At 43.2% G+C, this 13,288-nt stretch overlaps 1 protein-coding gene across 1 annotated transcript in view; it reads left to right on the forward strand.

Annotated features, from left to right (window-relative positions):
• Positions 1-6,402, forward strand: part of SIPA1L1 (signal induced proliferation associated 1 like 1) — a gene marked incomplete at both ends in the record, with an annotated part of 75,898 nt that extends 69,496 nt beyond the window's left edge. The window contains 4 exons of the mRNA XM_080344531.1: positions 2,217-2,363; positions 4,841-4,955; positions 5,444-5,525; positions 6,259-6,402. Coding sequence (XP_080200657.1) covers positions 2,217-2,363; positions 4,841-4,955; positions 5,444-5,525; positions 6,259-6,402 — 488 coding nt within the window. The remainder of the gene's footprint in view (positions 1-2,216; positions 2,364-4,840; positions 4,956-5,443; positions 5,526-6,258) is intronic.
• Between the last annotated feature and the right edge of the window lie 6,886 nt (positions 6,403-13,288).

The raw sequence follows: 13,288 nt of genomic DNA on the forward strand, positions 1-13,288 counted from the left end.
TAGAGTTAGATCTCACAGTGTAGGATTCTGCCGTGTTTTCTGAAGAACTATGTCTGCTCTGATTTATTCATGGTTTTTTAGTGTGTTTCAAGAGGAAAAGCCAAAGCTATCAATAGGTTGAACTCACTATAGTGAGCCCTAAGCACAGTCTGTATTTAGATACATAGGATACATTTGACAGTGAAGGCTGCTGAAGAAATCTATTTTAAATTCTTTTCATCTGTCTGTGATCACCAGGCATCAGTTTTCAGTGTTGAACCTGACATTTTCATGAGCTGTTGTTTCTGTATAACGTGTTTCTTGTGTAAGAGTTAGGAAACTGAGCTCTCTTCACTTCTGCTTTTTATATGCACTAAAATAACTTTGCAGACTTGATTATGCTTGTAACTGGCTGGTGGATTTGGCTTCTGAGGGCTTGGGGTCAGAAGATTAATGGTGCCATCTGAGTAGAAGTGGAAAGCAGCACTTGGTCTCTTTTCATTTAGATGTCTGTATTTTCCAAAAGGAAAACCACAAAACCTCCTTTTGCTGTCACGTTCTATTCCACACCAAACCGATTAGTCCTTCTAGTGCGCAATCTTTATACGTGTGTCAACAAAACAAGATTTTCCATATTCTATAAAAGGTAGGCCTGCCTGATAAAAGAACCAGTGACACAAATTGTCTCCCACCACACTTGCCTTTGCTGAGAGAAGGATTAAGTAGAGCTGGATATTTAATACCACAAGTATTTGGCTTCCAGCTATTCAAAATTCTTTAAATTCAAAGATCTGAATAACAAAGAACAGCTATTCCAGAGCACCTTCATTTGTTTTGAGGCAGGAAAACAATGAGCTAAAAATATTCTTATTTACTCATCTGTCTTATTTAACGATCCAACTCACACTTTTAAAACAGGTAATTTTTCAAATAGTTATGTTTTTTCTCCTAATTCTGTGTGTCTTTTCACTAATTACAGATATTTTCATGTTAAGAACTTCCCAAATAACTGCCCTCTACTGGGGAGATAATGCAGGAGTCCTCAGTGTTAATATAGAGCTGAACTTTGTTTATAAAAAGTAAACACACACAGAGACAAAAAAAAATTCAAGATTTTTGAGCATATAAGTGAGTGCAGTGTAGCTTTTCTCATCATTGCTTCCCATGCAGCAATATTATTTATCTGAAGAGGCATTTGTCTTCCAGTGGGCTTGTGTCCTGCCCACCAGGCTGTCTTTCTGTTTGCTCTGGTCCAAATGGATTCTTCACTCTACCCTTCTTCTCTGCAGCATCCTCCCAGGTGCCCAGTCCATCTTCTCACCCCTACATCTCTGGAGCTTCTAAATGCACCTACAAATATTTCACAGCTTTCTTTATGCCCTGCCAGAGGACACAAGGAAGCAGGTTGTTGCTGCTTCTGAGCTTACCCATGTGCTGACTGACCAGGCATTGCACTTTTTTTTTATTATCCAGACAGTAAACTGGAATAAAGTAGATAATTGTTGGTTTACAATTTGATCTTTCCTTAATTAGTGGCAATAATTCAACTGTTTCACTTTCCTAGGCACCAGTTTGTACAAAAATTACAGGGACTTCATCTCTTTCTTCCAAGCTTGCCAATTTTTTTTTCCATAGCGGGCCATGTATTATACCAGCTTACAGGTGGGCGTGGGTATTTTTCAGTAAAGATCAAGAGGTTTCACTAAACTGTTCAGAGACGGCAAATGCTTTGTAAGCCATTTGAAGGGCTTTCTTGTTCTGATTTGTCTTGGTAGACCTAAGTCTGCTCTCATTGGTTTACAAAATTGTAAAGAGCAGAAAAAAAACCCAGAATGCCCAGTTTTGTATTTTTACGGGAGCAAATAGGTATCAGGGACCATAGAAGCCCCAGTGAGCTGCAGAGCCCTCCGGAGTATCTTCAGCTTGTGCAGAAACAGGAATTGTTGGGTAGAAGAGCGCTGCCCCCAGCCCCAGCGCTGGGAGGAGGCAGAGATTGGCTTTGAAAGTGCTAAACTGTGAAGATTCAGGCAGGTTAGAAAAGAGCTGAATGTCCTGGTGAGAAGCACTGTCTCAGAAAACAGGCTTGTAACATGCTCTGTTTGGTCAACTACAGTTGATCAAACTGGTTCCAAAAGTGCTATCCCAGAAAAATTTAAAATGGGGTTTGTATTAGTATTAAGAAAGGAATTGTGGGGTTTTCTTTTATGGAGTTTATAATTTGTTCTGCTGTGCTCTAGGAGAGTTTTCTGCCTCAGACAGCTCCCTCACAGATATCCAGGAGCAAAGACGGCAGCCTATGCCAGACCCTGGTCTTATGCCATTGCCTGATTCTGCCTCTGATCTGGACTGGTCAAACTTGGTAGATGCTGCCAAAGCTTTTGAAGGTAAGTTTTCAGAATATAACACTTAGAAAGTTAGTCTTTGTGCATGCTTTATTAGGGCGTGGGTTGTTGTTTTGGTGTGTTTTTTTTTCCCACTTGTTCTTTTGTTGCTGTTACTGTTTCTACTTAGTCTGAAGCTAAAGCTAATTTAAAATAGCAATTCAAGTCTTAACAGCCTAAAACTTTGTATGTAATTCTCAGAGACCATTTCTTCCTACTGGAATCCCTCTGTGCTACAGTTTGGCCAAATTTCTGTGAAACCGGCTACTTTTCATTTCATGTAGAACAGGTGCAGACATCACAGCTAGGGTGGAAAAGACATCTGGCACAGAAATTGAAAAGTAAAGTCAAATAGCAGGGGAAAAGCATATGAGCACACTAATGATTGCTTGTTTACTGCACCAGCAAGAAGTTTCTGTAGTGCAGCTGAAGTGCACTGCCAAGGTAATTTGGGAAATATGCCTTGTTGATTTAGGCTTTTTCATTGCCATTCTTCCCCTTGTGTTCTCTGAATGCATGGATGTGCACGTGTCATTTCATACTGTGGCACTTTCCATCTCCTTGAAACTTAGAAAACTGAAGAGAACTGTAAGCTGCCTAGATGTATTTGAATTTAAAATTAAATACACTTCAGCCCAAAGGGAGTTTACCTCACAGTTACTATAATACAATGGAAAAGTCTTCTAGGTGCATTAAACAGAAGTGCTCTTTCCTAATCTCTGCATAAATGCTGTCCCACCTTCCTGAAAGTATTTTCACTGATCCAGAATCTTTTAGACATTATTCTGCATGGTTGGAGAAGGTTGTGAAGGAACTTGCTTTCTGGGCTCTTCTGTGGTAGCAGCCAGATGCTTCCATAAGACAGCACATGTCTAAGCTGGTGTTCAAGATGTACATGTGTGCCCTGCTCTGTTGCTCTAGGAGTTGTAGGATCAGCATGTCTCATGTTTCTGCTGTGCAGCATTGGGAAAGAGTGTTCAAAGTGAGCCTTAGTCCCTAAGAGGAGGTGAATTTGTAGTTACGGTTTTTTCACCACCATATAGAGGTGAAACCCAGGTTTTAATGCATTTCACTGTGATCAGCAGTTGCTGTTTAAAAGATCCCCCTTTTTGTTTAGATTTGACTGTCCTCGTTAACCTGAATACCTCACTTTTCTAGCCCCAAAGCTCACTTGCGTTTCTCTTCAGCAGTGTGAACAAAGGTCACTGTGGTGTAGGTAACAAACTGACACCTCAGATGAAGCAAAGCTGGGGTGATGTGTTGGCTGGCACCTTCATCTCACTGCTGTAAAAATATATTCAGATTTGGCTTGGAGGGGGAACAGCTGTCTGATGTGGATATAATCGCAGTCTCTAGTCTCTGCCAGGTGCCAGTTGGGATTGACAAGTACCAGGCAGCCTCAATTCTCATTTGTGATTCTGGACGCCTCTCTTCTACAGCATTGATTGGTGTCTTCAGCACATGCCCTTGAAGTTACAAGTAGTGATATCTGCAACTAGCTGAAGCAAAAGCTGCCCGGATCCCTGAGCTACACCAACCTTCAGTATTTTCCCTCAAAGGAAAAAGAGAGGTGCAGGAAAAATTGAATCAAATACCAAGGCACATTAATTTTAGCATTGTTGAAAGCACAGAATTAAAATTTGCCAAGGAGGGAAATACATTATTCTATTTCCAGTGAAAGACCAGCAGATGTTGAGGGAGAGAGATGTTAATATATTAATCTAAAAAGTATTTCTGTTACTGTTTGTGCAAGGAAACTGCAGAGGTAGGGACAGTCAGTAGTTCAGTCACAAGCACACGTCATAGTGATTTAGAGTTGTGTTTAAAAGATCTGAGCAGTTACAGGACAAAAAAAAAAGTATAGACACAAGGGAGGAAAGAGGCTTCACATTTCAATCTAAGAACATTTTCTAAAGCATAAGGAAAAAACTCTGGGTTCTGAAAAATTACATTGGTCATTTTACTTTCTACATGTAAATTGTGCACAGTGAGCTTTTCTTTCCTCAAGATAAAGGGATCCTTTATGGAGTTGCTGAGTTACTGGGCAGTGTCATGCAGTTGTACCCAGGAAGTTCTGCACAGTGTTTGTTGTTCCTGCTTGGCTTCTTGCCTCTCTTGGAACTGGCCTTGGGTGGACTCTAGGAGTGTTGCTGGGGTCTCTCTGCTTTGCACTCTCCAGCATCTCCCTGCTAGAGAGCTGCTTAGCCCAAGGGTGATGTATGACCTGTGTGAGCATGCAGGGCTGTGCCAGAGCTATTATCATACTTGCTTGTTGAATCCAATCCAGTGGAGAACCTGGTGCAAACATTTGCAATGCCAGTTTGCCTCCATCAAGTGGATATTGGTATGTCATATCATCACCTTACCTTGCTTGAGATAGGCTTAGATTGCTTTGAGGTCTTCTCAGGTAGCTGTTGTGTGATACATGATAAAATAATCATCACTGCTGCCACTGTTTTTCTCTGTGTTTGCCTTCTCAGTTCAGCGAGCTTCATTCTTTGCTGCTGCTGACGAGAATCACAGACCTGTGAGCGCTGCCTCCAGTAGTGATCAGGCTGAGGACCAGCTTACTGCACAGATAAAGCCTTATACAGGGTAAGTAAATGCACCAGATATGCAGGCTTCCTCAGCTATAAACCAAGGAAAAAAGTAGGAACGCCATCACCAGGCTTCACAGAAAAACTCTTCACAAGGTCGTGAGGATGGTGGTGGGAAGTGAAAACAGAAGAATCATAAGTACAGTTTAACTTTTTTGCTGGTTCTTTCTTGTCTGAGATGGTCGTGAACGTGTCCAAAGCAATGGTAATTCGAGGCACGTATGATGTGTAGAAGTAGAGTGATGTAGAGAAGTCAAGTGATGGGATAGCCCTACTTAATGAACACACAAAATTTAATTCTTTGTTAATGTGCTGCACGTGTTCCATGTACTCCTTGTTCGGTTCTTTTTGTTCCATTTTATGAATTCTTAGTGTACCCAAGTGCATACCTACGTAAAACCACTTGGTATAGACAAGGCTTTTAGCTACCCTGTGGGAACACAGTAAACCATAACAACACCTATTTTTGTTCCCTGCTTTCAACAGTAAAGAATCTCCTCCAACTCTCGCCTCTAAAGTGGACCAACTGGAAGGTTTGCTGAAGATGTTGCAAGAGGATTTAAGGAAGGTAAACGTTTAATCTACAGAAAATCCGTAAGACATATATTTAGTGCTGATGGGTGATGCTAATAACTGTGTAATCCTGCTTTGCCGTTCCTCAGCCTGTGACAGTCTCATCCTTGTATGAGAAAAAGACATTTCTTTGCTACTTTTCTCAGACCATACTTCTAATTATGCAAGGCTGAGGTGAAGTTTCTAAATCTGTAGGCATCTGATTCCTCTGCTTAAATTATGAGGGTGATTCAGGGTACCTCCACTCAGAATTCAGGTGGCACTGCAAAAGTCTTGAAGTTAGTCCATGTAACTATATCCTGCTGATGTTGAAACATATAATTTCTTCTGTGGAAGCTTTCTGTATTCTATTATTGCTTCCTTAGTCCAAGAAGGATCTGCTATGGTCAAATGACAAGTCTCTTCGCTGGGGAGGTATTCGCAGGAATATTTCCTATCCCTTATTTAACCATGAGCAGTTGTACATACATGTTGTGCATACAGAACAGGGCATGCCCAGCTTTATTCCACCACTTGGGGAGCCAGCTTCTGTATTAGTACTTAATATTGAGAAATCCTGCTCATTAAATGTCACATTTGTCCATTAGGTACAAAACCATGTGTTACTGCACATAGAGTCCTTACAAAGATGAGAATCATCCTTTCTTAAGAGAGTCTTGCTGGTCTATATAGATAGGAATCATCACTTAAAATTTCCACTAAGATCTGTATTTTTCCTCACACCTAAGGAAAAAGAGGACAAGGCCAATCTCCAGGCTGAAGTGCAACATTTACGGGAAGACAACTTGAGGTTACAGGAGGAATCCCAGAATGCAACCGAGAAACTGAAGAAATTCACCGAATGGGTTTTCAACACAATTGATATGAACTGAGAACAGTGTATGGGGAAGGAAACTATCTGTTATGAATATTATTACTGGGGACTTAAGCTTTAATGCCACCTTAACCATGACATGTGAAAGTATAGTCAGAGCACTTCCCTGTCTTTCATCTTCCGATAACCCTTTTTTGCATCTCTGCGTGCACTCAGAACAATTGCAGATCAACAATCAATGTCTGCCTTTTGTAGAAAAATTAAAGTAAATAATTTTAAAAAGGTAAAATAAAAGTTTAACTGCTAAAATGTGAATGTCTATTTTTTGCACATTGTCTCTTTATCTGTTATGTACAAAAATTATTTGGAGGCTAGATCGGGCTTGCTGTTCCATCTGCCTCTGTTTCCACTAACTCTTTTCTCTCTGTTTCAGGTAATCTGCTTTTCCTTGCAGCTTTGGCAAATATTATGACATCTAGAAAATTAGAAAGAAATGTTTATTTTACTGCTCTTCTTACATTGTTTTCTGAAGTATGCCACAGACAAAGGGATGTAATGCAATGTTTTAGGTGTCTCCTTAGCAATTTGCGCTTGGTTGCTAGTGCTGCCTTCCCATACATTACAGAGAGCGCGTGGCCATAGTGTATGGTACAGAACAACCAGCATCATAACGTTTGGAGAGCGACTAGAGACGTGAGCCGTGGGCAAAGCGTATTATCACACATCCATTGCATTGGCATTTCTGACAGCCTTTGTTTCCTGTGGAAACAATGGCTGCAAAGTAGCTTTATGAACAGCAAAACTGGGTGTGCTGCTGTTCATACTGCACCGGGCAGGCAGATTGATCCTGAGCACGGCTGCTGTAGCACTGGGCAGTCCCCTTCCCTTCCAGGGGAAGCTGTCACTTGCACGTGTGCTGAAGACTTAGGCTGAAGTTGTAAAGAGATTTAGGATTTTTTTGCCCTAAACTGTTTCCATGAAAATCAACGTAAACCATTTCCATGCATTTGCCCTCCTATTCCATTTCTCTGGACTTCTCAAATCACAACACATTTGAGAAATGTTAATTCAACTCGTGTTTTATTAAATTAGAGGTCTTCTAAATCTTTGACTATGGTAGACAGAGGAATATGTAAAGGTGAATTAGAGAAGTGTGTTTTTTGAAGTACTGGGATAGGGTTGGAGCTCTGAAATCCCCAATCCCCAGTGAAACTGTCTAGCATGAGATTTCCCAAACCGCCTCATGCCAGGAAAGTTGATTTCTTGTTCTTTGAAGGAGCAGTTAACTTGCCACAACATGTTACCTCTCCAGAAAATACCTTTTAGGTGTCAGAACACGATTTTTAAGCGCCGCAGTTGCACAGGCATTGAACTGTGCAGTCTGCTGGGAAACCTTTTCTACTCCATTCTGAGGATACAGTCAATACCTTTATAACTATTGCCTTGCATAAAAATGCAGTCTGGGGGTTAATTTCAAGAGCATCCACTCCTTCCCCTTTACCACATGCTCAAATAGATTAAAATCATCAGGCATAGTCTTGTCACAGAAACTTCCACGCTCTTTTTCAACTCCCTTTTTCATGCTCTTTAATCTTGCTCCACACAAGTACACACTGCACTTCAACCTCAAACTTCATTTGTGATGCTAATCCCCATGGAGTTCTTCTCTAATGTTTTGTCATGGAAATGGATCTCTTTGGAACTATTTCTGGAGTGCTTTTGTAAAGGTTTAGAATGTCTTGGGTTTTTTAATGACTTGTATGAAGGAGATTTATATAATGCCTGATATTATTTGTAAATGGGAAATATTGCTAACATCTCTGAGCATCCTGAAGTCTTGCTTTTATTCTCTTTTATTTTTAAGTTTGGTTTTTATTTTATTTCAAAAAAATATTTTGGGACTTGGGGCAGACTATTTATTAGAGTTTTGCAACAGAGTTCTTGTATGATGCCACTGAAGGCTACTTGTAAAATTCTGACAATAAAACTCATTTTAAAGGCTCTTCTAAACCATTTTTTTCTGATTTTGTTGGGTTTGTTGTTTAAGAGTTTTCAGAGTGCATTTCTTCCTGCTTTCTTATTGTACGGCTTTTCTCAGTGCTTAGCAATAGAAGAGTTTTGTTCTCCATCATACTAACATGTTTTTATCCTTTGAAGGCCATTACTTGGTATGTACACATGCACTTCAGCCCTTGATTTTTTTTTTTTTACTTGTATTACTGCAAAAATATTTTTTCTTCCCCTATTTACAAGGTTTTTCTACCTTTAACAGTGACTCTGGGCTTCACCAGGCTGATATGGTAAACAAGGAGAAGTGGTTTTTTGTCATTTATTATAGTTTTAGATCTTGGAAAAATTGAAGCTGATTTAGGTCCAAACCAAACTTGCCTGGCACATTTGCCCAAGGGCAAACACAGCTTTCAGCATCCCAGAGCCCAGCCTGTGAGCACACAACATGACGTGCTAGGTTTGTTTTGCAGATCTCCTCCTTTGACTTGGAAGATGACCTTGAACGCGTTTTGAACAGACCTTTTTTTAGTTCGATGGATCAGTGTTCTAAACAGCTAAAAAATGTGGAACCTGTGTCACTTTGCAAGAAAGTGTCTTCCAGGTTCACTGAACGGATCCTTAAAAGCCACATGGGGAAAGAAAATCCATCTCTTCCTAGCAGTGAAGTTACCTGACCAAGAGAGCTCTGAAGCAGCAAGAACAAAAAGAAGCATCCAATTGAAAAATATGGGTTGAGTCTCGGAAAGAAAACTCGATGCTGTTTTACCGTTTTTGATTGGATATTGGTAATGAGTTGAAGCACAAAGTTTCCTGCAGGTCAAGGAGTTGCGCTGCCCACGTTCATAACAAAGTCACGCCAGAGGTTCCCATGCTCCACCATGCACGTGGCAAGGTCAGCCTAGAGCAGGGCAAGATCTGACTTGCCAGGCATCTCCTCACAGCCTCTGAGTAGTTACTGGCCTAAGCAGAAGGCGGGTGGCTGTGGGAGGAGTGTGGGTCACAGGGGCTGCCTTCCGATTTAATTTCTCCCAAGAAAGTGATGTTTTATATTTCTAGAAACAGTTCCTTATTGCTTGTCTGTGTTCCAATGCGTAGGTGCTCTTCTCCCTGTGGCAGTGTTTTGGACAGCCAGATGTGGCTGACACAGCAGCAGAAGGCTGCCTTCTCCAAAAATCCCCAAACCAGCAGGGGTTCACCACAGGGGTTGTCGCTTGCATGATGGTTGATGCTCTGTGGGAAGTGAAGCAGCGTGTAGGTGCCAGTGGGTATCAGGCTGAGGTAAGCAGCGAGCTGTGAGGCACGCAGGAGCTGGGATTGTGAGGGGAGAGGCTGGTGGGAAGGAGACTGGGGAGCTGGTTATGGGGTTAGGGGAGAGGTGTCGTGGGCATGAAATGCCATGCATCCAGGTATTGCTCCTCTAAAGCCTGTATGACAGCCTCTTGTTTCTGTAGGAAGCCTTGAAGGAGCCTTTCCCCAGCTTTTCCTTTTGTGGGAAATGCCCTCAGGAACCACGCACCACCTGGGAAGGTTGTCTTCTGTCTTTTTAAAACCTTTATGTAATCCTCCTCTCATCTCTTGGTGCTTTCTTTTGGGTAGACGGTTAACCAAGTCCTCTTTTAAAGCAGTCAGTTGTCTCCTAGCGGACACTTCATTATGGTTTTAGTCCTGCATGTGAGCAGCTTGTGGGAACAGAAGCAGTTGCTGTTTACCAGCTGGTACAGCATCCAAAATCGGATTCTCTGGAGAAGAGATGGCACTGTGGTGGAAAGGGTTAGGGTCTGTATGCCCCCACAGTGGCCTGGGGGAGTCGTGCTCAGCTTTGGGTAGACACAGCTGAATGCTGGGGGACCTTGTGGGGTTTGGCCCCACTCAGCATGCAAGGTCACAGCAGGTAAGTCCCCCCCTCTGGCACCTCCTCTGCTTGCATGGACTGGTCTCCCTGCAGAAGGGGATTGCACTATGTCACAACCAGCTTGTGTTTCTTCCACAAGTTTGGTGTCTGAATGATTTAAAGTAGGCTGGGCTGTTTGTGGCATGACAAAGTGTGGACAACTCGAGTGGGTGCTCCCACAGGGAGTAAGGCTGGGGTGCTGCAGTGGGCTGCACAGCCTGCCCAAACTGCAGGGGTAGGGGCTGCAGTGTTTGTGGAAGGTAACTGGTTGGAAGGATCTTCAGGACGTCTCCTGTCCAACCTCCAAACAAAGCAGGGTCAGCTCTGAGGTCAAACCAGGTTGCTCAGGGTTTTATCCAACTGGGTCTTAAAAAAAACAGCTCCAAGGATGGAGACTGAACGGTCTCCCTGGGCAATGCATGACTGTCCTCATCATGGAAAATTTTTCTTTTTATCAGGGTAATCAGTAGGAATGTATAACCCCAGCAGCAGTAGCAGGCTATGTTTTGCCTGTGTTCCTCCAGGAGCTTGTGACACAGGAGTCTGTACCATCCCCAAAAGTCTGCGAGCTGTGCCCTGCCTGGGGCTGGCAGCAGAGCACCCACATTTGCTTTCCCTCTGCTGAGCCTGGCAGGAGGTGTCTGCTGCATGCTGAGCTCTGCTTGCTCCACTAGCTTCTACTGTACAGTTATGATTTTTTTCTAGAGTATTCTCATATCTATACTCCGTATCACCTATTCATGCTTTAACCAAGGCCTGGATTGAGCACTCTGGTTCTGCTTCTCTCTGTGCTGCCTGCGGGAAGGACACACATGCTGCCCAGCGGGAACAATGGCTGCTGGGCAGATGATGCTCTTGGCAGCTGAAGGAGGCCCTGTCAGCTTTAAGCACACAAAGAAGTCAGAGACTGAAACCAGGATGCGTTCAACGATTAGGACTGCATGCGGTCTCCTAACCTCGTGTTGTGATAGTGGCAAATGCCACCAACTAGTAACTAAAAGAAGTTTCATGCCATGGGGCAAAAAAAACCCAGTGGTTTGTTCTAGTGCTGTTTTAAACTTCATTGTTGTTCTTTTCTCTTGCTTCCTCCCACCTGCTCCTGCACTTCCCTTCCAGCAGTTTGTTCGTGGTGGCTGGTGGCTGCTGTTGTGCCACCCGGAGCCTGGTTGGCAAGAGCGACTGCTGAGCCAGTGCTGGCAGCAAAGCCGGGACCGCTTGTGGCTGAGCTGAATGGAGATGGAGTCAAGCAAGTTTAAATAGTTTAAATAGTTTTTAAACAGTAGTTTAAATAGTTTTCTTATGACTTTAGGTGAGAGGTTTTTTCTTCAATTTCAGCTGCAAAAACTGTTCAGTGTACTTACATTCTTTTATAAGCTCAGAATTTTGAGGGCCCAAAGGGTCCCAGGTGTCAGTTCAGTTACTCAATGCTGCCTTTTTGTATGTACATTTGCCCAACTTGAGTTTGTCACATGTACAGCAACATCACTAGTTCAGTGATTTTTTGGGTGCTAAATTATCATAGAATCATTGAATGTCCTGAGTTGGAAGGGACCAACAAGGATCAAGTCCAACCCCTGTCCCCGCATATGACAACCCCACAATTCACAACGTGTGTCTGAGGGTGTTGTCCAGTCTCTTCTTGAACACTGTCAGGCCTGGGGCTGTGACACCTCCCTGGGGAGCCTGTTCCAGTGCTCCACCACCGTCTGCATGAAGAACTTTTTCCTAATGTCCAACCTAAACCTCCCCTGGCACATCTTCCTGACATTCCCTTGGGTTCTGTCATTTGTCACTAAAGAGAAGAGCTCGGTGCCTTCCCCTCCTCTTCCCCTTGTGAGGAAGCTGTAGCTGCCATGAGGTCTCCCCTCAGTCTTCTCCAGGCTGAACAAACCCACTGACTTTGGCCGCTCCTCATACGGGTTCCGCTCCAAACCCTTCACCAACTTTGTACCTTTCCTCTGGACACTTTCCAGTAGCTTAATATCTTTTTTATCCTGTGTTGCCCAGAACTGCACACAGTGCTCCAGGTGAGGCCGCACCAGTGCAGAGCGGGACAATCACCTCCCTCGCCCGGCTGGCCATGCTGTGCTTCCCTGAACAAAAGAGCTTGACTGCTCACTTGATTTTGTGAAAGGGGTTGAGGCACATTTGCATCTTCTTTGTATCTTGCACCCAAAACTGAGTTTGCTTAACTGGAGCTGGGAGGCTCAGCTGATAACTTATCTGTACAGGAGGAACAAGCTGTGTCATGCCCAAAGATCTACATGCTGGAGAGAACACCTGGGATCTGTCTGCCCACACGCAGCAGAAACAACCAGCATGTGCTCGCCTGGCGCTGCATTGCGTGGGGGATTCAGCTCGGTCCAGCCCTGCGCAGAGGAGCAGCCCAGAGCTCTGCTGTGCCAGCTCCTGCGACAGGCACAGTGTGGATGTCAGTTTGGGGAGATTCCAGTCTCTTCTTTTCTCCCTGACCCTGTCTATTGGGTTTTAATATTCTTTGTAGATCCTTGGGGTTTTTTTCTTTTTTTTTTTTAAGAGGTTAGGGTTTTTTAAGCTGTGCACAAACTTCTGACAAATGCTGTTCTTCCTGTGACTGCTTTGTGTTGGTAGACACATCAGCCACCACTATTCTGTGAGTCCTGGTAGTACTATTGACTGACAGACTGCTTTGTGATCTTCCTTGCTTTATATTATTCCTCTGCTCTTGCTCAACATGCAGCCTGGAATAGAGAAAAAGAAGGGGCAGAGAAATGTACATAGAACTGGCTTCTTGCTCACTGAGTCTTTGCTTCTTAATGTTTTGCCATACTTGGGACTGTTATAACTGAAGAATTTTGCATGTGTGAAGTTTCCAAGATGACCTGGAATTCCCTGTTGGAGGGCAAACATCTGAGAGCAGCACCATACTGTGCTTAACTGTACAAGCACCAAGCCAGAAATCACCTCCTCTTCTTGATGAGAAGCTTGATGAGGTTATACCTGTAATATCATGGAAAACATTAGTCTGTGGTTTCTCTTTCAAGACTTCCATTGCTTAAAAGCA

The sequence above is a fragment of the Nesoenas mayeri genome, assembly GCF_963082525.1.
Source record: "Nesoenas mayeri genome assembly, chromosome: 5".
Lineage (NCBI taxonomy): Eukaryota > Metazoa > Chordata > Aves > Columbiformes > Columbidae > Nesoenas > Nesoenas mayeri.